The sequence below is a fragment of the Alnus glutinosa genome, chromosome 3 (genome assembly GCF_958979055.1).
Source record: "Alnus glutinosa chromosome 3, dhAlnGlut1.1, whole genome shotgun sequence".
In the NCBI taxonomy this organism is placed as follows: Eukaryota; Viridiplantae; Streptophyta; class Magnoliopsida; order Fagales; family Betulaceae; genus Alnus; species Alnus glutinosa.
The window spans coordinates 143,668-168,357 of NC_084888.1; the positions used below are offsets into that span (position 1 = coordinate 143,668).

General features: G+C 38.2%; 1 protein-coding gene across 1 annotated transcript; it reads left to right on the forward strand.

The window, feature by feature from the left end:
• The first annotated feature begins 3,151 nt into the window (after positions 1–3,151).
• On the forward strand, positions 3,152–24,668 carry LOC133863449 (uncharacterized). Its single transcript, XM_062299379.1, has 12 exons — positions 3,152–3,312; positions 3,580–3,686; positions 3,779–3,861; positions 4,417–4,492; positions 4,589–4,656; positions 16,047–16,131; positions 16,396–16,511; positions 16,629–16,712; positions 23,015–23,161; positions 23,340–23,448; positions 23,580–23,699; positions 24,202–24,668. The coding sequence occupies exons 2-12, from the start codon at positions 3,599–3,601 to the stop codon at positions 24,273–24,275; spliced, it is 1,050 nt and encodes a 349-aa protein (XP_062155363.1). The 5' UTR covers positions 3,152–3,312; positions 3,580–3,598; the 3' UTR covers positions 24,276–24,668.
• Positions 24,669–24,690: the final 22 nt, after the last annotated feature.

The window sequence follows — 24,690 nt, forward strand, 5'->3', positions numbered from 1 at the left end:
TCAAGTCGCGCGTCCGGGTGGGGCTGAGTCGTCGTCTGCTGAGAAAAAAACACAAAGAAAGTGAGAATTTTTTTGATGAAAAATGGGGAGACGTAGTCTGCTAGCTAGAGTTGAAAAAAAAAAAACAAAAAAAAAAAAAAAAGAAGAAAATGAGGAGAGACGAGAGATGGAGAGATTTCATAAAAAAAAAAAAACAAATTAGGAAGATAGGCGACATATCCGGCTTTTAAAAAGAAATGACAAAAAAAATTAAAAATTTGAAATCGAAGTCAAATTTAAAACAAACAGAAGCGCGTGACTTTTCCCCCCAAAACATGCAAATGGCAACGTGGTCATAAAGCACGTTGCTAAAATGTTAAATTTAAAAAATATATATATTTTTAAATTATTTGTTGAAAAAAATTAAAAAAAGAGAGAGAATATTTTAGTCATGTGTTTATGTGCCACGTGGCCAATTGGCGACATGGACACGTGTAATTAATACACGTTGCAACATGGCCACGTAGATTTATTGCACGCGGCAATATTGCCACGTGTACTAAATACACGTGTCCAACTGGCTTTTTCATCTTTTCTACTACATATAGCCACGTGTTCATTATGACACGTGGTTAATTGGTCACGTGGCTAATGTCTTATTTTTTTGTAGTGTGGTGAGATTTTTTTTTTTTTAAACTTATCGATTAAGTTAACTTAACTTACTTAATAAGTTATTTTTTTTTTTATTATTATTATTAATATTTTGTGTCTAATAAAATCTGGGGCATTACATAACTAATTTGATACGAGGTGCTATAGAGCTGGAGCACCGAGATAAGACTTACACGGGCTCTTTCCAAAATTGGCAGAACCAAGATTCTTTCCATGATAGGCATGCAAAACCAAACACACGTTATTTCCTTACCTGGACAGCAGCCCAGCAGCACAAAAACACACCAAGCAGCATTGATTCCTTCCATAACAAGCAGCGGCCTTAGACACACATGGAAAGCTGGGCAGCAACCGAGAGACACCTGTAGCCATGCTTTATGGAAGACATGATTCTTTCCATGAAGGTGCAAATAAATTCTATTCCCAAATTCTGGCAGCAGCTCTACACGTAAATTGGTAGGCACTGAACCAAGACATGTTTTGGAAAGATTTTTCCCATAATTGGCAGGGCAGCACCGACACTTAAGCACTATATATATATATATATATATATATATATTATACTTTGCTCTTGTAATTTGGGGGGTAGACGGTAACATAATTTCAGAGTCTTCTTCTTGCAACGTTTTCTTCTTGTAAGTTTTTTTTTTTTAATTTTGATGTTTTTAATACAAGTTAGCATGTTATTTTTAGTTATGAGAGGCTAAACCCTTAACTAAGGTTGAGGATGAAGCCTCACTTATGATTAGCAACACTATTCTCATGTGATATAATATTTTTCAATTTTAATGAGTATTGATTTTCCAATTGTTTTACTTCAAATCAATTTTGTGGAATGATTCATGGATATCTTTTGTGATTCAATGATACATTTGATGATTTAAGATAGTTTCATAAAATTGTTTATGCTTGGTTTTCTTTGTTAAAAAAAATTGGATATCATTTGTGATTTATTCTACGGATACAATTGATGTTTTGATTTAAATTGGATATGTTGCTGTGATTTACGGATACACTTGATGATTTGATTTAAATTAAATTTCTTTTATGATTTGTTTAAATAATAGATATATGTGATGGTTTTGATTAAATATTTGAAGCAAAAGTAAAACATATTTAAGATTTTATTGTAAGGACTTTGAGAAATATTATTGATCATGAGCATACGTTACTATGAATTTGTGAGTGTGGATTCCAATATTTTAGTGCTTTTTTTTTTTTTACTTGATTACATTCACTTTAATTTTGTTTATGCTTTTGACTTTATTCACAAATACAATCTCCCAATTTGCTTGGAACTAGGTTAGAATTTGATTTATTTAGTCATAAATTTGTTTTCAAAAATATAATTTCTTGTGAGATTGACCTCGCACTTGCAATCTATTAACTGCAAATGATTCATGCACTTGCGAATACAATTAAAATTCACATCAGTTGGAAGCTTGCCCATGTATTGTTAGCTTGAGTTGATGCTATTTATTGCTGCAAAACCATTTTGTCACATTCCCTCTCCCTTACTAACTCTTTCATTTTCTCATTTCATATTACTTATCCGGTATACATCGCAACCGTTCCCTCACTACTGATATTGTAATCCTCATTGCCATTCATAGTTGGTGTTAGAGCATTTTCCCGCGAAGTCGGAATATTCTAATAGTTTTCGGGCGGTTGGATCAGCTTGGAGCTTCCTTTGAACTGAAAATGAAGTTCCTGCAAAATTGGAAAAGAGTCACCATGGTCTGGCGGTCCCGCTGGGACCGGGTACATTCCAATGATTAAGTCAACCATTTCACTTAAGTGAGAAGTATAAAGGAAAGAGGGAGAAAAGAGAGTTTGAGAGAGGAAGATATTAGACAGAATGAGACAGAGATGAGAGAATAAGAGGTGTAAATACCTTAACCGTTTATGCATGGGGGAGTGTCCCTTGTATGGTGGTCATTCGATGCTTGCCACATGGCAGACTGGGAGTCGTTCGATTATTACTCAATGGGCTATAGGCTGTTTTTATATTAAATGGGCTTCAAGCATGGCCCAACGCTGAGGGGGTCATTACTATTGGAGCCAAATATAACAGCCTTTGTTTGTTAATGTTTTTTTTTTTTTTTTTTTTTTTTTTTTTTTTTTTTTTTGGTTTGAAAAAGTATTGTGATGTAATATAAAAGTGAAAAATATTTTTTTTATGTTTTTAGAAGTGTTTTTTTTTTGCTTCAGTTGTTTGTGAATGTTTTTATTGCAAGAAGAAAAAATAAAAAATAAAAAACAAAAATTTTAACAAATAAAGCTACAATTTCACGTGTTTTGGACTTTGAGTCACTTTGGAGGCGTAAAGTTGCGTTCAAGCTTCACTCTCTCTCTCTCTCTCTCTCACGAACTTGTGCTCAAAGGCCGGGTTGTTCCTGCGAAATCTAGCTTGACAGCAAATAAATAAATAAATAAAAAATAATTGATTTTATGCAAGGAAAAATAAATAAATAAATAAAAACAAAAATAGTATTCAAATCCGACTTTATTCGAGTCGCAAAACACTCTTTCTGCGTGTCTTTTCTTTTCCAAAGGCGAAAAGTCCATCCTCCGTTCTTCAAATCGCAAAACCCTCTCTGTCAGTGTGTCTTTTACCGGGCGATTCATCCATAATCAACTGGTCAACCTCATCCTCATAAGGTGCCTATTTTTCTTAATTACGATATCATCCGTATTTTTATTTTAATAATTCGTGTTTGCAATCTTTCACCCCGTTTAGTAGATATTCCCGTATGGATTCGATCAATATCCAATTAAAATATATCTTGGGAAAATCCTGAACTTTAATTTTTACTCCGGCAAGCACAAAATAACCGAGAGGAGAAATCTTGAGCATTAACTGAAGCTCGGTCTTGTTTGTGATCGAAATTGTTAGAATTTAATTTTTAAATGTTGTATGTTGGGCAGTGAGGTACAGAAGGGAGAGATGGGTGTGAAACAAGCTATAAAGAGCCTTGATGCGTTTCCTCGTGCAGAGGACCACTTGCTGCGGAAAACTCAATCTGGCGCACTTGGTGATGAACTCTCATTTTTCTTTCTAATTTTATTTTAAAGGCTGCTGATTGCAAAGATAACCTGATCTTTTTTTCTTCTTTGCTTATTTTAGTCTCCGTCGTTGGTCTGGTGATAATGGCCATATTATTCCTGCACGAGCTGAGATATTATATTACCACGTATACTGTTCATCAGGTTCGCATTTTATTTATTTTGCTGCCTCTTCCTCTTTCTCTGGTGCTCTTCATATCAGTTCACCAGAATTTGAAATGACTAGCATTTAGGCCCATAAATCTGCTGTGACAGCGAAGAAAGGAACAATTCAGTTGATCAATGGTGAGGGTTATTTATTGAAATGCACCAGATGAAAAATAAAAATTCGGTTCATAAAGTTAAGTTGAGCAAGGGTTATAGTTGGTCTCAATATGCTTCCAAAGATTGATGTTTCTCTCGGTGGAGTATGGCATGAAGCATATTAGAATCTGTTAATAGTAGGATGCAAGAGTGAAAATAACTTGACCTGGTATAGGACTATGGCTTCTGGAGCCAACGTACCACTCTTATCTCCAACATCCATATTAGGCTGTAATGTATTTTCAAAAGATCAATAATATGATATTTTGATCAGTTTGGCTATTTTTATCCCAAGTGAATCGACCAAGTAATGATAACAAGTGATCCTTTTGGTGTGATGGTAAAAACTTTATGAGCATGTGGGTCATCTAACTGATGTTCTCTGTGTTTCGGTAGATGTCTGTTGATTTAAAACGTGGAGAAACTCTTCCAATCCACATAAATATGACGTTTCCTTCTTTGCCCTGTGATGGTTAGTCTATTTCTTTCTTTTCTCTCTGAAGTTAACACCAGTTTGTTTACATTTTTTTTCCATCTCTGAGTGTTGGCTTTATGTTTCTGCATGCAGTTTTAAGTGTGGACGCAATTGATATGTCAGGCAAGCATGAAGTGGATCTTGATACAAGCATTTGGAAAGTAAGACAATTTCCTACTTTCAGAATTTTTTCTTTGCAGATTAAGTCAACATAATATCATGCAGTATTTGCTGTATATTAGGGTTCTGTTACTTTTTTCCACTTCTTATTTTTTTTAGGAATATATTTCTTTATCGAAAGGATCTTAATGTTGTAACATTTAAGACATTAATAAATGCATTGCACTATCTTGATAGTAGTTTTTAGAGATTTGAAGGCCAGTTTTCTTTCGATCAAATGGCAACTCCTCTTTCCATGAATAAGGGAAAAGGGTCAATTCATTCGTTTAATCCACATAGGTGCGTGAGTTTCATTTGCCTATCCCAAAAAGGAAAAATAAAAATAAAAAACAAAAAAAGATGCTTGAAGAGATGTATTGGATTAAATTTTTGAATAATTTGCTTCTTTCCCTGAGAATCCAGAACGACATACTTTCTTTCATAATTTGCTAGTTCATTTGGTAAACTCAACTTCCACTACATAAACACCAATTGAGCAGCAAACATGCCTCTGAATCTGTGTGGATTAAGGTAATAAAAGATAAAGTGATTGGCAAGATTCCGTTGGCTTCTTCGAGGATTTAAAACGCTAAAATGAGGAGGCACTTCCCAATTTCAAACTTCGAGTTTTTCACTGTAAAAGTTCTATCGACGTCAACCACACAAAGAAAGCTACTATGAAGGAACTGGATAATTTGGAGTTGACCCATTGGGGAAGGAATCCTCCTGTTTGTCCATCAAATGTGGGAAATGAGATAGAATTTTTGTCCAGATAGTTTCAGCTTGGCAAAATTCTCATCATATCCACTCTATTTATCCTTCCTATGTGACTATGATCACACTTGTGATTTCAATAATTTTGCCCATCTTCATCAAGACATTGTCAGTGTAGTCTATGGGTCTATTTGTTTATTGTTACTGGTATTTGATGGTATGATGAACTTTATCTGAGCATGAAATTCTTTTCTTGTTTCCATGTATTCAAACATGATCGCTTTGCAAGTTATTGGTGGATTTAAGCATCAAATGTTTTTTTTTTTTTCTTAAACACTAAACATAAGCTGAAATTGACTGATTGTGTATCTTAGCTACTGTGATTAGTTTATTCTATGCATGTTTGGCTGCAGCAATGATAAGCGTTATCATATACCAATCATGATGTCTATGTATTGGACTAATATAATTCTGCAATGACATTGATTTTTTTTTCCAACTTCAAATTGTTTTTTGCCTTCTAAGTTTAGATAGTTATTAATGCATTGTTTGGTTCACCTTAAAAGAAAGGAAAGTAAGAACAAAAGTATTAGAAGTAGTAGAAATGGATGGGAGAGATTTTTGAATTCTGTTAAATTTATGGCAAAAGATGGTATGAGATTTGTTTTGGCATGATGTGTGGTGTTGAGAGGTGGCTCTGAATGATTTATATCCTGATTTGTTTTTGATAGCTGAGAATGATGATACTTCCGTAGTTTCAATTGTGTATTTTCAGAAAAAGTGATATACATTAGATTCTTTCTTTTGTTAAGAGCATTCTAAAATAGGAGTTCGAGACTGTGAATTGCTTATTTTAGTTGTTCTACTCAATTGTCCTTTAAGTGAAGGCTAGGATAGACTAATTGAGGCTGAGGCTGACTACCAATGGGACATTTGATGGACGTTCTTATTAGTGTGAGAAGGGTCTTCTGGTTTCATATTTCCTTGGAAGAGTAACTTATCAAAAAATATTTCCTTGGAAGAGTATACAAGATGTCAAAGCATCTCAAGTTGCATTCTTTGTTAGAACAACAAGTTTTGTGGAAGATTTTGGTGATGGACAATTTGACAAAGAGAGAGATCATTCTTACTGTATGTGTAAATCTAGTGGAAGGACCGGTGGACCATTTGTTAATGCATTGTAGAGCCACATGTGAGTTGTGGACCTCAGTATTTTCTCCTTTTGGGATGCAATAGATAATGCCTTGAATGGTCATTGAGGTAATAGTTGGAAAGGGAACTTTGGGCCTTCTATTAGAGGCAGAATTTGGAGTGTAATTCCATTGTGCAGTATGTGGATTATATGGAGAGAATGGAACAATTGTAGCTTCAATAGTGTTGAGCTCCATTTAAATTCCTTTTAAGTCCATGTTTTTAAGATCTTTGCATGAATGGATGATTGTATTAGTCAATATTTGTTTTTTTGATGAATAATAATTTATTACAAGAAGAGGCAAAGCCCTTGTACGCGAAAAAAAAAGTATACAAGAGATGCAACCACCCTATTGGAGTCGAAAATCTAAAAAGTTAACAAGATCTACAAGATTAGAGGAAGAAAATTTGGGAACATATGCTACAACCCAATCTAAAAGAGATCTCAAAAGGAGGATTTTAAACTTAGAACAGTGGACTCGTGATCCTCAAATATGCGCCGATTTATTTCTCTCCAAATGCTCCACATTAGTAATGTGTGGATAAATTTCCAAATGGCCTCTTTGGAATGCCTTGCCCTTGGGTCTTCCAACAATGAATCAACTCTAGGATATTGTTAGGCATGACCCACGAAACTCCGAATAAGATGAGAACTAAGTACCTGATCTCGCTAGTAAACTCACAATGGATGAGGAGATGGTTTATGGTCTCCTCGTTCTTTTATGCATAGTCAACACCAATTGACAAGGTAAGACCCCACCTCCTAAGGTTATTGATCGTGAGAATTTTGCCCAAAGTTGTCGTCCAAGTGAAGAAAGCAATGCGAGGCGGAGCCTTCACTTTTCAAACGCTCTTCCAAGGAAATAGAGAAGACTCTTCAGACTGTAATGATTTATAATCGCTCTTCACTTCGAAGCCATGGTTACATGCTGGGGTCCAAAACATTTTATTTGTTTCTCTCGGATGGGTTTTCGAGGAGTACAATAGATCGAGGACTGCGATAAGGGACTCCAGCTCCCTATTGAAAAACTCAGATTCCAATGGATATGAGTGTTGGAGGGGTTTAAGTAATCCGATGCTAAGGCCTCTTTGTCACGAGTTATAGAATAGAGTTCCGGGAATGAGGACTTGAGAATTGCTTCTCCGCACCACACATCTTGCCAAAAATGAATGCAAGACCCAAGATAGGAGGCTAAGTTGGAGAAATTTCCCCAGCCATTCCTAATATTCCTCCAAAGGCCCAACCCGTATGGCGCTCGAGTTTCCTCTGAACACCAGCTCCCTCTCTGGATCCCATGCTTTTCAACAATCACCCGTCTCCATAAGGAATTCCCTTCTTGCACAGATCTCCAAAGCCATTTACCCAGTAAAGCTTTATTAAACAACATGAAGTTTTTTACACCCGACCCTCCTCTAGGAACTGGGGAGCATATAGTCTTCCAATTCGCTAGATGAAGCTTAGGCTTATCATCAAAACTATCCCAAAGAAAGTCCATTTGCATACGCTCCAATCTTCTAGCTATATCGGCTAGTAAATGGAAAAGGGACAAGAAGTACGTAGGTAAACTTGATAATGTGCTCTTGATAAGGGTTAGACGACCTCCTTGAGACAAATAAATCTTCCAACTAGCCAATCTTCTTTCCCTTTTTCAACTACCCCATTCCAAATAGATTTTGACTTGAAAGAAGTGCCTAGGGAAAGACCCATATATTTCAATGGCAGAGAAGAAGTACGACTATTTAGAATGTCGGCCACTCTTCTTGATGTGGTACAGGCCCCACTGCAACTAATTCTAATTTTTGAAATTGGTGTTGGTAGTCTTTGCAAAAGAAATACAAGGATTGTAATATTGATTCAAAACACAGCTTGAAAGTGGGGCCTTTCATCTCCTTGGTAAGATCGCAGATCAACTAACTCTGCCGTGGATCCCCTCTCTGTTGTGTTCGGTGCCGCTAGAGAATTTGGAGACTGTGCTAGCGCAAAACTTGGGTTTTGCGCGGGCTGGGCCCCGGCCACCAGGAAAGAAATTCCCTCTTTCGGGGAAGGGTGAAAAATCTAAATTCCAATGGTCTCATGCGTGCAGACCGTAGTATGCCTGACATTCGATCACAAAATCCATTGACAGATATAAGTTGGTTTTTCATTATACTTTTTCAAAAGTGTGCGCTTTTCGTCCAAATTAATAAAATAATTGGTGGTGTTGGTGGTCTTTGCAAAAGAAATACAAGGATTGTAATATTAATGCAAACATCTTTTTTTTTTCTTTTTTTTTTTTTCCTTTGTAGAAGTAGGTAGTACATATTGACTAAAAAGGAATCATTTTTAAATTGATTAGTATGCTAGAGGCTTCACTACTTACCCAACAAATAAAAATAAAAATTTAAGGGGTAATTACCTTTTTCCCCAATCAACTATCAGTTATTGTCAACATGGACCCATGAATTGACACCTCGACCAAAAGAGAGCATCCAACTACCAGCTTTACATATTTTGCCCCCTTTCGTCAGTTTAATTCGTGAAAAGACTTAAATACCCTTATTAAGAGTACCTTAGCCAATGTGCCTACTTACTTTTTGTCTCTGTTCCATCTCCCGAGGAGTGTTGCCGCTCGCTTAAAGAAGCTACAACGGGATTTTCTTTGGGGTGGTTTGGGTGAAGAATCTAAATTTCACTTGGTGAGGTGGTCGAAAGTCTGTTCCCCAATTCCAGATGGGGGGTTGGGTATTCGAAATTTGTTATTGTTCAACCAAGCTTTGTTAGGTAAATGGTTGTGGCGGTATGGAAGAGAGAGAGAAGCTTGGTGGAGAGTTGCGGTGGATGCCAAGTATGGTAGTTTGTGGGGTGGGTGGTGCTCCTGCAAGCCTGTAGGTGCTCATGGGGTGGGGCTGTGGAAGAATATCAGGAAAAGGTGGGGGAGTTTCTTTGGTTTCTCTAGAATGGAAGTGGGGGATGGGGTTAGGACAAAATTTTGGCATGATCTGTGGTGCGGGGATAGGGTGTTGAAGGAAGCTTTTCCTGTTCTTTTTGTTATTGCTCAGATGAAGGATGCTTCCGTTGCGGATAATATGGAGGTTTTGGGCGGCTCTATCCAGTGGAATGTGAGCTTTGTTAGAGAGGCGCATGATTGGGAAGTGTGTGTTTTTGCATCCTTCTTTCATGTGTTACATTTAGCCATGGTGAGTAGAGATCGTGCTGACAGGCTTAGGTGGGTCCCTTCCGAGAAAGGGGTGTTCAAGGTTAAATCCTATTTCAGCTCCTTGGCTGGCGGTGAGGGTAGTCGGTTCCCTTGGAAGAGTGTGTGGAGGACTCAGGCTCCTTTGAAGGCGGCGTTCTTTGCGTGGTCAGCAGCCCTTGGTAAGATTCTTACAGCGGATAATCTCAGGAAATGAAAGATCATCATTGTGGATAGATGCTACTTGTGCAAAAGAGATGGGGAAACTGTGGACCACCTTGTTCTTCATTGTGATGTGGCTTCTACTTTGTGGAATCATGTCTTTTCTCGGTTTGGTATGTCTTGGGTCATGCCTAGGAGAGTTGTCGATTTATTTTCTTGTTGGTGGAAGGTGGGTAGGTCAAGGAGTGCGGCAGTTTGGAAGATGGTGCCTATATGGATTCTTTGGTGTGTATGGAAGGAGAGAAATACTAGGTGTTTTGAAGACTTGGAGAATTCCATGGAGAATATTGTTGCATCGTTTTTACATTTGTTGTATCTTTGGACGGAGGCTTTGTTGTCACCCGTGTCTATTAGCTTTTTTGATTTTCTTGTTCGTTTTTCTTTGCCTTCTTAGGCGTTTCCTTGTGTATACTTCCAGTGTACTTAGAGGGGCGCCTTACGCTTTTTTTCCTTATATAAAATTTCATTTACTTATAAAAAAAAAAGACTTAAATACCCTAACTCAAATTCAAAAATGACATAAATGCCCTCAACTTTTTTAAACATATTAATTTTAATATTTTTTTATTAATTACTGTTGGAGGGCATTTTGGTCTTTAAATCAAAATTAACGCCCAAAAATAGAATATTCCGTCCAAGTTAACAAGACTCCCTGACGGAGGGGGGCAAAGTGTGTAAAGTTGGTAGTTGGATGCTCTCTTTTGGTCAATGTGTCAGTTCATGGGGGCATGTTGACAATGGCTGGTAGTTGATGGGGGGAAAATGTAATTACCCCAAAATTTTAAGAGAAAAAGTTTGTTAGAGGATTCTCCAACCATCTTGATGACTAGATGTGGGCCAATGTTATTTGGGGTTGAAAGGGGATTCCATAGGGATAGTGTTAATGTGGGATAAGATGATGGTGGATAGGATTGTTGATTGTGTGGGGAGTTTTTCTGTTGCGTGCTCCTTTAGAATTGTCTGTGAAATTTTTAAGTGGGCTTCTGTGGGTGTTTATGCTCCAGATGGCGACAATGACAGGAAATTGCTATGGGATGAATTGGTTGGGCTTATGAGCTGGTGGGAGTTTCCATGGTGTATTAGAGGTGATTTTAATATTATTCGTTATTCGTGTGAGAGATAAGGTGACACTCGATAGTCCTCAATCTTGAAGATATGCAGCTGATATGATTTTATCTTATTTCTAGTTTTGATTTCCTTTCCATACATGTTTTCATTTATTGTATGTAGCTGATATGTTTTCGCCTACTCAGAAGGGGTATAATTGTTATCATCCACCTTCTTGGAAGTGTTTTGTCTCGATGAATGTTACATTTTTTGAGTCGCAATCATATTTTTCATCCACCCACACTTCTCTTCAGGGGGAGAGTTAGGGTGAAGTGAAGTTTTCTATGAGTAGTCCTTTACCTGTCCCTGCTCCTATGCCAAAGCATGACAAACAACATCCACTCGCTGATGAGTGTCCTATTGACGAGTTGTGTGAACCATCTCTAGTGAAAGAGTTGAGAATTCACTCCTGACACCGGATAAGTAAGGCTATTCCTGATGTTACTTGCCGAACATTTGACCCTAACTCAGGTAATAGTACTCCTACCTTTGATTTAAATTCAATACCTATGTTGGTGATATGAATTTGCGTATTGCTCAACGTAAGGAGTCAGGTCTTGTACTCAACATCCTAAATCTAAGTTTGTATCCTATCAGCATCTTTCACCTTCATATCGTTCCCTTGTATCCAAGTTGTCTTAGGGCTGGCAATTTTTGACACGACCCGCAAACCCAACTTGAAATTAAAGGGTTAGAGTTGAAAAGTTAGACCCATTTAATTAAATGAGTTGGGTTAGAGTTGACCTATATGGTCTTATACTAATGTTTCGACACGACCTGAACTCGACACGTGACATAATTGCATACAATTTTTTATATGACCCATGAACCAAACACGAACCCAATACGAAATTAGAGAGTTGGGATTGAGGGGTTTGACCTGTTTAATTTAATGGATCGGGTTAGGGTTGACGTATACAGTCTTATATCCATGCCTCGACATGACCCAAACCCGACACGCGAACATGAATTGCTAGCCCTAATTATTGTCTTTCGTGTCTATTCCTCAAAATTTACTAGAAACAATTAGTGATCAAAAGTGAGATGAGAGCTCAACACAAAGATAACACATGGGAGTTAGTCGAGTTGCCTAGTGGAAGAAGGGTGGTTGGATACAAATGGGTGTTTACAGCGAAAGCTGTGGAACATAAGGTCGATGGGTCAATGAAAAGATATAAGGCCAAATTGGTTGCTAAATGCTTTACTCATACACATGGGATAGACTACGAGGAGATCTTTCCTCGGTAGCAAGTATGAATTCCATTCGAGTCCTCCATTCTTTGGCAGCAAATTTTTTTTTGATAAATAAATAGATTTATTGAAAGCGTAAGGCGCCCCTTAGAACACTGGAAGTATACAAAAGGAAACACCTAACTAGAAAAAAAAAAACGAACAAGAAAGTCAGAAAAGCTAATCGACATAGGTGACAAAAAGGCCACCGTCCACAGATACAGCGTATGAAAAAACGAAGCTGAAATATCCTCCATTGAATTCTCCTGATCTTCGAAACACCTAAGATTTCTTTCTTTCCAAACACACCAGAAAATGCAGATAGGCACCATCTTCCAAACCGCAGCACTTCTTGGTCTTCCAGACTTCCACCAACAAGCAAATAAGTCGATAACTCTTTTAGGTATAACTCAAGACATACCGAACCGAGTAAAAACGTGAGTCCACAGAGTGGAAGCCACATCACAGTGAAGAAGAAGGTGATCCACAGTTTCCCCATCTCTCTTACACAAGCAGCACCTATCCACAATGATGATACTCCTCTTCCTGAGATTATCCACCTTAAGTATCTTGCCAAGGGCTGCCGACCACGAAAAGAAAGCTGCCCTCGAGGGAGCCTGAGTCCGCCACACACTCTTCCAAGGAAAGCAACTACCTTCAGAGCCATTCAAGGAGTTGAAGTAGGTCTTGACCTTGAACACACCTTTCTTGGAAGGAACCCACCAAAGCCTATCAGCACTATATCTATTCACTGTGGTTGAATGAAGCACCTGAAAAAAGGAGGCAAAGACACCCACTTCCCAATCATGCGCCTCTCTAGTAAAGCTCACGTTCCACTGAATAGAACCGCCCAAAATCTCCATATTATCCGCTACGGAGGCATCCTGCACCCGAGCGATACCAAAAAGAATAGGAAAAGCTTCCTTTAAAATCATATCCCCGCACCACAGATCATGCCAAAATTTTGTTCTACCCCCATCCCCCACCTCAAATCTAATAAAACTAGAGAAAGTCTCCCACCCTTTCCTAATATTCTTCCACAAACCCACCCCAAAGGCACCAACAGGCTCACGTGAGCACCACCCACCCCACAAACTACCATACTTGGAATCCACCGCAACTCTCCACCAAGCATCTCTCTCTATACCAAACTGCCACAACCATTTGCCTAACAAAGCGCGGTTGAACTTCAACAGATTCCGAAATCCCAGCTCCCCTTCTGAAATTGGGGTACAAACCTTAGACCAACTCACCAGGTGATATTTAAACTCTTCACCCATCCCACCCCATAGAAAATCTCGTTTCAACTTCTCAGTTTGGCTATTTCAGCAGTTTGATGTGAAAAATGCATTTCTTCATGTAGATTTAGAGGAAGAGGTGTACATGGAACTCCCTCCTGGTCCCTAATTCTTCTCATCCAAAGTTAAAGATTGTAAATTGAAGAAGACCCTATATAGGCTGTAACAATCTTCGAGGGCTTGGTTTGAGAGAGTCTCCCGAGCTATGCAAAAATCCATTGTTACTAGAAAAGTGAGGACTATTTTATGCCGCCATCCATGGATAAAGGGCTTTTAGCATCACAAATTTTAGTTCTACCACTGAAATCTCGCTCTCTTCAAAACTCCTTGCATTCTGTTCTCTCCAAATGCACCAGATTAAGTACAAAGGAGCCATCTTCCAAAATTCTACAATATTTTGGCTTCCCACTTGACCTCTCGAGTTAGCCAATACTTTATAACCTTTCTTGGCATAACTCACTATATACCAAAAAGACGGAATAGCGCAACCCAAAGTTCTCTTGCCATTGTGCAATTCTACAATCAGCTTTATTCAGAAAAGTTCAATTGGCGGCCAAAAGTGGACGATCTTTCTTTCACACGGTATATTTTAGACTTGTTAGGAGGTCATTTAAGAGGATATTGTAGAAGTTTTCTATGAGTTTCATACTCGAGGGAAGTTTGAGAAGAGCTTCAATGCAACTTTTATTTCCCTTATCCCCAACAAAGCTAGCGTCGTGGATGTTAAGGACTTACGTCCTATTAGTCCAGTGGATGGTGTTTATAAAATCATCTCTAAGGTTCTAGGGAACAGGCTGAAAATAGTGTTGGAGAAGATTATTTATAGTTCTCAGAATGCGTTCATCAGGGGGAGGAGGCAAATTTTGGATTCAGTTCTAGTAGCTAATTAATGTCATGATATTCGAATTAGATCAGGAACCTAGTGTGTTTTGTAAATTGGAATTAGAGACAGCTTATGTGTTAAATCACTTATCCCAAAAGCTTAAGCTGATAGGAATGGATGAATTTAATCATTTAATTTATATTCTAATACTTCTTTTCACGTTTGGGCTTAAACTCCTATTTAATAAGTGAGTCCCAACATTTGAAATATTTAATTGAAATGGAAAATGAATGACATAGATAAGGTTCGAACTCAGAACATTTGTTTTGATACCATGTTAAATTATCACTTATCCTACTTTTACTTTTTAAAAAAAATCATCACTTATCCTAAAAGCTTAAGCTGATAAGAACGGATGAATTTAATCATTTAATTTATATTCTTACACTACGATCATGTTAATAGGGATTTTTTGTTGTATTTGTTGAAGAGATGTGGATTTGGGGAGAAATGGAAAGCTTGGATAGCTCATTGTATTTCTACAGTGCGTTTCTCCATTCTTGTTAATGGTTCTCTCTCTGGATTCTTTAGTAGTTCTCATGGATTAAGACATGGGATCCTTTATCTCCTCTATTGTTTGTGGTTGTCATGAAGGCTTTAAGTAGATGATGTCTACCACAATGGACAAGGGGCTCTTATCAGGTTTTTTGGTGGGGTCTAGGAATAATGACGAGCTTCATATCAGGTTTTTCAGTGACATCTTTACCGATGATGTATTTGGGTCTTCTTTGGGAGCTTTGTGTAAGACTACATTATGGAATTACATTGTGGAAAAAATGGAACGTCGAAGGGTTGTTCTGTTAATATTTGGTTGTGACATTTTGAATCACATACACTGAGATATCTGCAGGAGCTATTGTGTAAAACCAGTAGTATGGAAATTTCTTTGGAGTTTAAGAAAAAGGATGTCTTTGAGTTGATTCTAAGAAATAAAATAATAAGAAACCTTAGTAAAAATACTGGAATATTGTATTAATGGGCATGCAGATAAAGGAAACAATAAAAGAACAAGAAAATTCGGTGCCAAAATAATTGTAAGGGGATTGGGAAAATTTGGTGGCTGAGGCAGCTGAACCATGGGACAGTTCTTGGTCCAGTTTGATCTCGTCAAGTTTTGAAAATTCTGATAGAGCCTGTGCATCCCAAATGAGTTACCTGCGTGGAACTAAATTTGGTAGATTTATAGGACTAAAATTTTGGAAAGCTATGAAGTTTATTACTGATTTTCTCATTACGGAATCTTTTGGGAAACTGTTGGGTAAAGTATATATTTGCGACTTTTCTGGAAGATGGTGGTTGTTTAGATGCATATGAATATGTAGGCTTCAACACTTCCATGGCGAAACAGTTACATTGTGCCTTCTATAAGTTTTGTCATTGTTTTCGGTGAGTTTTAATCTCAAATGAGAGGCTACTTTTGTGTTTTTGTAGCCTCTGTCTCTCACCACACACACACTGACTGTTACATACAAACACATATCTGATGCCTATGTGTGTATGTGCATTTATTTTAGTTATATCTTTGAATGTATTCATCTTTTATTATCCTGCTTACATATTTAGAGTTGTTGCAGCTGCGCTTGAACAGTTATGGTCATATCATCGGCACTGAATATTTGTCTGATCTAGTGGAAAAGGAGCATGAAGCGGACAAGCATGGTAACTTGGTGTACATATATATATATATATATATATATATATTCTGGTCTAAAAGAAATTTATCATGTAGCATAGATTCCGACTTAGAACTTTATCTTTTGTCTAGTTGTCTTATTATTGCTGAGATAATTAAAAAAATATATATATATATATATTGTCAGTAAGGTTTTCAGCTTTTTGTTTTTTTCTGAGCGCCTTTAGACACCTTTTCTACAGGTGCTTAGTCAGTTGAATGATTAATATTTAATAAAGAAATTTGACCAGATGGTGACAAAGATCAGCATGAGGATGCAGACCAGAAACTTCATGGCTTTGATCAAGGTGCAGAAAATATGATCAAGAAGGTGAAGCAAGCATTAGCACATGGAGAAGGATGCCGGGTATTCTTTCTTTAGAATTTTGAATTTTTTGATTATCAGTCAATCCACCAGCTTGAAGGTTAAATTTACAAAAATAAATAAATAGCCCTTAATGTTTTGGTCTACTTTCTTTTTCAGGTTTATGGGGTCTTAGATGTCCAAAGGGTTGCTGGGAACTTTCACATTTCAGTGCATGGATTAAACATTTATGTTGCCCAAATGGTCAGTTCACATTGAACTTTTAAACTTAGTGGGATTGTGATTCCATTTAATATTTAGGAATTTGCCAAGTGGAGCATCAAACCTTTCACTCCATTAATTTTTTTTTTCCCCATGTTCAGAAATTTCAGAAAATTATATTTTGGGGATATTGACTTTCCAATTCATGGGTGGGATTTTTAAATTATATAGCTTTGTTTTAAAAAATTTAGGGTTTTTATTATCAAAACACTGCACAGATAACAAATATGTGCAAGAGTTCAATCTAAACCTCCTGCAAACAGGTTGAGCATCTTTTTTTTAGTTCTAATGTTTGCATAAAATATCGTATTTGTCTTTTACTTATCTCATTTCACTGGATCATAAGTGTAGTTTAATTTTCAGCAACAATATCATCTTCTTCTTGGGGAAGTAATTATGGATCCATGACCCATTTTGAAGTATGGGCCATTTGGAGTATGTTGCAAAATAGCTTGTATATTTTTTTAGGTAAGACAGAATCAGATGAAATAGGTCCAGATTTCCTTGTATTGAGTATGGTGTGGCAAGGATAGCTTGTGTATTTTTTTAGGGAGTAATGTTACATACTACACCCCCTGTCTTACTGGGCTGATGCGGTGGGCGCATCAGCCTATGGATCAGTTCCTGTTAAAAAAAATAAAAATTAAGGGTTGATGGGCATTGTCACATTAGCCCAGTGGGATGAGGGTATAGTATGTAGTATTACTCTTTTTTAGGTAACAATGAAATATTAAAGTTTGTCATTGATAGGAGGTTTTTTTTTCTTTTTTCTTTTTTTCCAAATTTTAAGTCCTCTTCTTTGCAATATGTGTAGAAAATGCATATAGTCTTTTGATTATATCAGATAGAAGAAACTTAATATAAAAAAGAAAGTGTTGATGATATTGGTATATTTTACCATATATATGTAGTTGAATGATGGTGTTAAATTGCCAAATGTATCAAGAACATTATTGAAACATTGTTATGTAAAATATTTCTATCTGAATTGTTGTTCAACCGTGTTATTCACTGGTTGCTTGTGCTCGTATATATAGAGAATAGGTTACAAGAGTTTGAGATAGAAAGAGTTTCTATCTAGGAGTGTTTACAGAAATTGAAATACACTATAGGATAAGGATAATTCAAATCTATTCAAATCTAAAAAGAGATACAACCGGTTAGGGTTCTACTCTAAGTCTAACCGGTTTGTTTACAATTCAGACTAGAAGTTTATCTCTTATCTTTTGTTGAGGATAAGAGACCGTTAGTACTCGGACTCTTTGATAAGAGTCCGTGTGCTTTAACATCCCCCCTCAAGGTCAACGGGGAAGGTTGCACGTTGAGCTTGGAGCAAAACCATGGAAAACGATTTGAAGCAACTGGTTTGGTTAGAACATCAGCAACTTGTTCTTTGCTGGGAATGAACAGAATTTGTAGTGTCTTGGCAGCAACAAGATCTCGGACAAAGTGGAAGTCTATTTCCACATGTTTTGTTCTAGCATGAAAAACCAGGTTTGCTACCAAATAGGTTGCTTCAATGTTGTCACACCATAGCTTTGGGGGAGAAGAAAGCTGAACGCCAAGCTCACGAAGTAGAGATTGAATACATAATAATTCAGCCGTGGCATTAGCAACTGATTTGTACTCAGCCTCGATACTCGACCTAGATACAGTCGGGTGTTTCTTAGAACTCCAAGAGATTAAGTTTGAACCCAAGAAAACACAATATCCGCCAGTTGACTTGCGGTCATCAGGGCATCCAGCCCAATCAGCATCGGAGAAAACTTCGAGATCAGATACATTAGACCTAGTTAAGAGTAGACCATGAGACAATGTGTGCTTGAGATAACGAAGAATTCTTTTAACCACTTGCCAATGAAGTTTAGAGGGTTTGTGCATGAATTGGCAATTTGGCACACACGGTTTATTGCAAATGTCAGGTCTGGTCGCGTGAGAGATAGATATTGTAAGGACCCCACGGTGCTGCGATATAACAAAGGGTCTTCCATTGGATCTCCAGCAAAGGCGGATAAGGAACTTGAGGAAGCCATTGGAGAAGATATAGGCTTAGCTTCTAGCATGTTGGTACGCTTGAGTAGGTCCAGAATGTTCCGCCTTTGAGAGAGAAGAAGACCTGATTTTAATGCCGTGACTTCCACACCAAGAAAATAATTCAACTTGCCAAGATCTTTAACTACAAATGAAGTCCGAAGTTGCTGTAAAAGATTAGGAATTGCTTCTGGAACAGAGGCAGTGATGATAATGTCATCAACATACACTAAAACAAACATAGTTAGTGATGTATTTTGAAGGATAAATAAAGAAGAATCTGCCTTTGAGCGTAGAAAACCAAGTTCACATAATTTGGCGCTAAGACGAGAAAACCAGGCCCGTGGTGCTTGTTTCAGACCATAAAGTGACTTGTGTAGCTTACAAACATGATGTGGTAGAGTAGGATGAGAGAAACCGGGTGGTTGGGACATAAATACCTCTTCATCCAGAAACCCATGTAAGAATGCATTTTGAATATCAATTTGATGCATATCCCAGCCTCGAGAGTAAGCCATGGATAGGACAGTCCGAATAGTTGTTGGTTTAACAACAAGGATGAAAGTCTCTCCATAGTCTAGACTAGCCTGTTGATGAAACCCTTTAGCTACAAGCCGGGCTTTATACCTTTCAATGGATCCATCCGCTTTTCGTTTCCTTTGAACACCCATTTGCAGTTGACTTGATTGTGAGCTTGTTGAGGAGGGACTAAAGTCCAAGTCTTGTTCTGAAGAAGGGCATTAAACTCGGTCTGCATAGCCTGTCTCCGTTCGGGTATTTTGACAGCATTTGTATAGCATGTAGGTTCTGCAATATCAGTATTGGAGACAGCCAGAAGAGCACGGGGAATGGGATATTTGATTCTGCCATCAGTGAAAACTCTCGGTTGCACAATGTGATTCTATGCACGGGTGACCATGGGATGGATCCGAGTGGGAGCAGGACAGGGACTGGGAGACAAGGAGATTGGGGAAGGAGATGTGTTTAGAGACTCTGTGAAACTGGAAGTAGAACCAGAGGTAGAAAGTGGGGAAGGACTGGGAGAAACAGTCTCGGATGCCATAGGCTAAGAACGGACCGAGTGAGAAGGAATTGGTAAGAATGATGGTAAAACAGTAGGAGGCTGCAATGTTGTTTGAGGAGGTGAAGAGACTTATCAAAAAAAAAGGAGGTGAAGAGTATGAAGAAAATGGGAATGTTGATTCGTGAAATACAACATCCCGAGATATGTACATACGACCAGTAGGAATATGGAGACATTTGTAGCCCTTGTGATTTCGGCTGTAACCTAAGAAGACACATTCTTGGGATCTAAATTCGAACTTATGTTGGTTATAAGGTCGAAGATTGGGAAAACAGGCACAACCAAAAAATTTTAAAAACTTGTAATCGAGGCTGTGATTAAGAAGTTTTTGGAAAGGAGATTTGTGTTGCAAAGTGGGTGTGGGAAGACAATTGATTAGATAACACGATGTTTGACAAGCCTCATCCCAGAACCTTTTGGGAACATGACTTTCAGCAAGCAATGCAAGAGTTGTGTCAATAATATGGCGATGTTTTCGTTCGACACAACCCTGCTGTTGATGTGTGTGAGGACATGACACACGATGGATGATGCCAAGTTTATGAAAGAATGTGTTGAGAGAACGAAATTCCCCACCCTAATCGGTTTGAACTTGAAGAATTTTAGTATTGAATAAACGTTCAACCATAAGAACAAATTTATTGAAAACTGAGAAAACATTTGATTTACATTGAATGGGAAACAACCAAGTAAACCGACTAAAGGCGTCAACGAAAGTAACATAATACTTATTTCCATTAGATGAAACTACAGGGGAAGGACCCCATACATCTGAAAATAGTAATTGTAAAGGAAGATTAAAAACTGAAGTAGATGCCAGAAAGGAAAGCTAATGAGCTTTGGCTTGCTAGCAGGAAGCACAGGAAGCATCCGGTTTATTTGGAAAAACTGGAAGGGAAAACTTGGAGATAACTTGCTTCACAGTACGGAGAGCAAGGTGTCCCAAACGTTTATGCCATTGTTCAGCGGAGGTCCTTTCACCAACAATAGAGTAGGGAGAGGAAGTGGAGGTGAGGGAGGGCAGCAGGTGATATAGGCCATGTTTAAGAGGACCCTGATGGAGGATGGACCTGGTTCGGCAGTCCTTGATAACAAAAAAGGAAGAGTGAAACTCAAAAAACACAGAATTATCATGAGTGAATTTACTGACAGAGAGCAGATTTTTGCAAATGGACGGAACATGAAGTAAGTTTTTAAGAATGAAGGAACGATTTGGACAAGATATATGGGCAGAACCTATATGGTTTATAGACAAACCTGTACCGTTTCCCACACGAATCTGGTCAGGACCCTTGTATGCATCTGAGGAGATGGTGAGGTTGTTCAAGTCATGAGTGAGGTGGTGAGTGGCTCCTGAATCCGGGTACCAGCTCTCATCAGTAGGTAGACTGGGAAAGGAGTAAAAGGCCTGCAGTGGAGACTGAGATTCATTCTAAGAAGCTTGATCAAAGCGTTGGTAACAAGTGCTGGCATAATGACCAAGTTTGTTGCAAATCTGGTAGAGGGGTTTGGTTGAACTAGCACCATGAAAATGCTGACCACAACCACGTTGGCCAGAGGAGGAACCACGACCACCAGGGAAGGGACTGCGGTAGCCTCGGCCATTGGGTAAACCACGACCACGGGCAGCATTGAAGCTGCGGTCATGCTGGCCAGAGTGGTTATGATTTCGAGCAGTAACATGGGAAGCAGCATTGGAGAGAACCGTGGTGGCCATTTGCTACTCGAGTCGCATCTCATGAGCTAGGAGCAGGCTGTAAATATCATCACGGGAGATGGGGTTGACTCGAGCGGTGACAGAGGTAACCAGGGGATCAAACTCAGAGCCAAGACCAACCAGCAGGAAAGACACAGCCTCAAAACCATTGAGGGGTTGACCACAAGCAGCAAGGGTGTCACTAAGATTCTTCAATTTATGAAAGTAATCAGTGACAGAGGAGTTACCTTTCTTCAGGGTGGCTAGCTGAAAATGCACTTGCATGATGCGAGCATGCGCTTGGGAAGCAAACATCTTCTCCAAGGATTCCCAAAGTGCACGAGAAGTGGTGCAGCCAACAACATGGGATACATAAGAATCGGATAAAGTCGAGACCAGGATGCTGATTATAAGTTGGTCTTTTTGATACCAGGGAAGGTAATCTGGGTTGGCAATCATGGCAGGAGAGCCAGGAGCAGTAACAGGATTTGCAATCAATTGAGCAGGGGCAGGAATCGTGCCGTCAATGAAACCGTAAACATCTTGACCACAGAGGTACGCCAGAAGATGAAACTGCCAGGCCATATAGTTGTCTTTGGCTAGTTTGATAGAGGGAGAGTGGTTCATGTGTGGAATATTAAAAATATGAGGGGATTGAGCAGAAGTGGAATCAGCTGTAACACTGGATTCGGCCATTGAATCAGAGAAGGAAAGGAGAAAAAGAAAGAAAGAAGAAGAGACGTTTAGTCTTGTAGTGGCTCTGATACCATAAAATATTTCTATCTGAATTGTTGTTCAACCGTGTTATTCGCTGGTTGCTTGTGCTCGTATATATAGAAATAGGTTACAAGAGTTTGAGATAGAAAGAGTTTCTATCTAGGAGTGTTTACAGAAATTGAAATACACTATAGGATAAGGACAATTCAAATCTATTCTAATCTAAAAGAGATACAACCGGTTAGGGTTCTACTCTAAGTCTAACCGGTTTGTTTACAATTCAAACTAGAAGTTTATCTCTTATCTTCAGTTGAGGATAAGAGGCCGTTAGTACTCGGACTCTTTGATAAGAGTCCGTGTGCTTTAACATTATGTGAGAAATCTTGTTCGATATTGATATTTGATACTATGCAATTTCTGTTTATAAATATATAATTTTATAAATTTTAACATGTTAAATGGAAAAAACTTGCTTTGTATCCTTGTACCTGGCTGAACATGATAAAAAGAAATTTAAGCAAGAAAATTTTTAGTCTTTGATACCATCAAGCTGATTGATTATGCTTATCTTGCATTTAAAGAAGAGCCTTATATTCTAAGCCAAGCGTGCACTGTATTTGTTCAGAAACTATTTGAATTTTCTGAAGTAACTTATTTGAATTTTTCTTCTCAGGTCACTTTGGATAATTCCTGCCTTAATTGTTCCTTTCTTCTACTTACCAGGTACCTTGTTTTTCTTCTTTTTTATCTTGACAGATTTTTGAGGGAGCTACACATGTGAATGTCAGTCATGTTATTCATGATTTGTCATTTGGCCCAAAGTATCCAGGAATCCACAACCCACTTGATGAGACGGTGCGGATATTGCATGACACAAGTGGAACATTCAAATATTACATAAAGGTATCAATCTACTGGCTTTCTCTTGATTAACCTGTAGATCTGTGGTCTAGATTTCAATGTCAGCCTTCACTCGGTACACTTGGGTGAAGGCCTCAAATAAAGTCTTATTTTGAGTTCCTATAATGATTTTGTGTTCTCCTTCTGACTCTATGTGAACAACACTTTCCTTGTGATGCAGATTGTTCCAACTGAATACAGATATCTCTCAAAAGAAGTTTTACCAACTAATCAATTCTCTGTCACGGAATACTTTTCCCCCATGAAAGAGTTTGATAGGACATGGCCAGGTTGGTTTATGTAATTCATTCAATGTTACCTTCTTCTTCTTCTCTTTTCCTTTTTTCTTTTCTTTTTTTTGGGGGGGTGGGTTTGTTGAGTGTGAATTCTTGATATTGATTATGAGTCCCATTATTTGCAGCTGTCTACTTCTTGTATGATCTGTCACCGATTACTGTGACCATCAGGGAAGAGCGTCGCAGTTTTCTGCACTTTATCACCCGGCTTTGTGCAGTGTTAGGCGGTACTTTTGCTTTAACGGGTCTGTGTCCTTTCTCTATTTTTTTATTTGCACCAAAGTCATTATTTGGAAAACAGAAGGCATGTTCAATCCAATTGGGACGATGGGTAAAATGTTTGCTTAGAAATGCCGAAGGTTAGAAAAATATGGAATGTTCAGAAACTTTTAATATAACTTGGCCTACTTAGTCGTTTTGAATTTGCAAAAGAGGGAAATTTTTGGCTTCAGCTTGCTTAAATTGCCACATTATGACCACAATATCCTAATTATTTGGCCGACTCGGCATTTGTCAAAAAAATGAACGTAAAGAACCAAATTCCTATGTTTCCGCTCATTGGAGTTGCAATAAGTTGATCTTCTGGAGTCTAGGCAATTTGACGTTGAAACTTCCTGCTGTAAGTCTCAACATTTCCTTGCGCATGGGGAGCCTTCTCTAATTCATTTGTTTCCGTCCTCCTGGCGTGTTATGTATTGTCTTTATTGTTTTGATATCTACAACTTTCTTTTACTCTTACCTCAACAGGAATGCTTGACCGTTGGATGTTCAGGCTTCTTGAGGCTCTGACTAAACAAAATGCCAGAAGTGTCTTCCGGTAAAGTGAGGGTTTACTGTAACCATTAACTTCGCATGGCATCTCCAAGGGATTCTTGATGCAAGCAAGGTGATTAATTTCCTGACTTTCAGCATGTGACCTTGGATATGAAATTCAAAGGCAGGAGTCAAACTTGACATTGCTTGTGTATTTTTTTCTTTCTTCTTTTTCCCCCTAAACCATTTCAAGTGACTTTCTGCGAAGTGAGATAGAGAACAGGAGAACAGGTAGTGTTTGCAATTTCCTTGGGTATTTTGTTTCCTTTTGGTGCCTAATGTGATCATATTGGGACATTGAAAAAGAAAGACCAATGTTACTAATTCAGTGACCACGTAGGCTGAATGTTAGAATCAATTGAACTTGTAATTTTGGGTGTATTATGGCTTTAGTTTGCTAAGGGCGTTCAGTTTGGTTTGGAC

Bases quoted from the DNA above. Each gene is read 5' to 3' on its own strand.
- LOC133863449 (XM_062299379.1), top strand. From the start codon at position 3,599: ATGGGTGTGAAACAAGCTATAAAGAGCCTTGATGCGTTTCCTCGTGCA. The intron at 3,687-3,778 runs GTGATGAACTCT...TGCTTATTTTAG, and splicing joins AACTCAATCTGGCGCACTTG to TCTCCGTCGTTGGTCTGGTG. The intron at 23,449-23,579 runs GTTGGTTTATGT...CATTATTTGCAG, and splicing joins GTTTGATAGGACATGGCCAG to CTGTCTACTTCTTGTATGAT.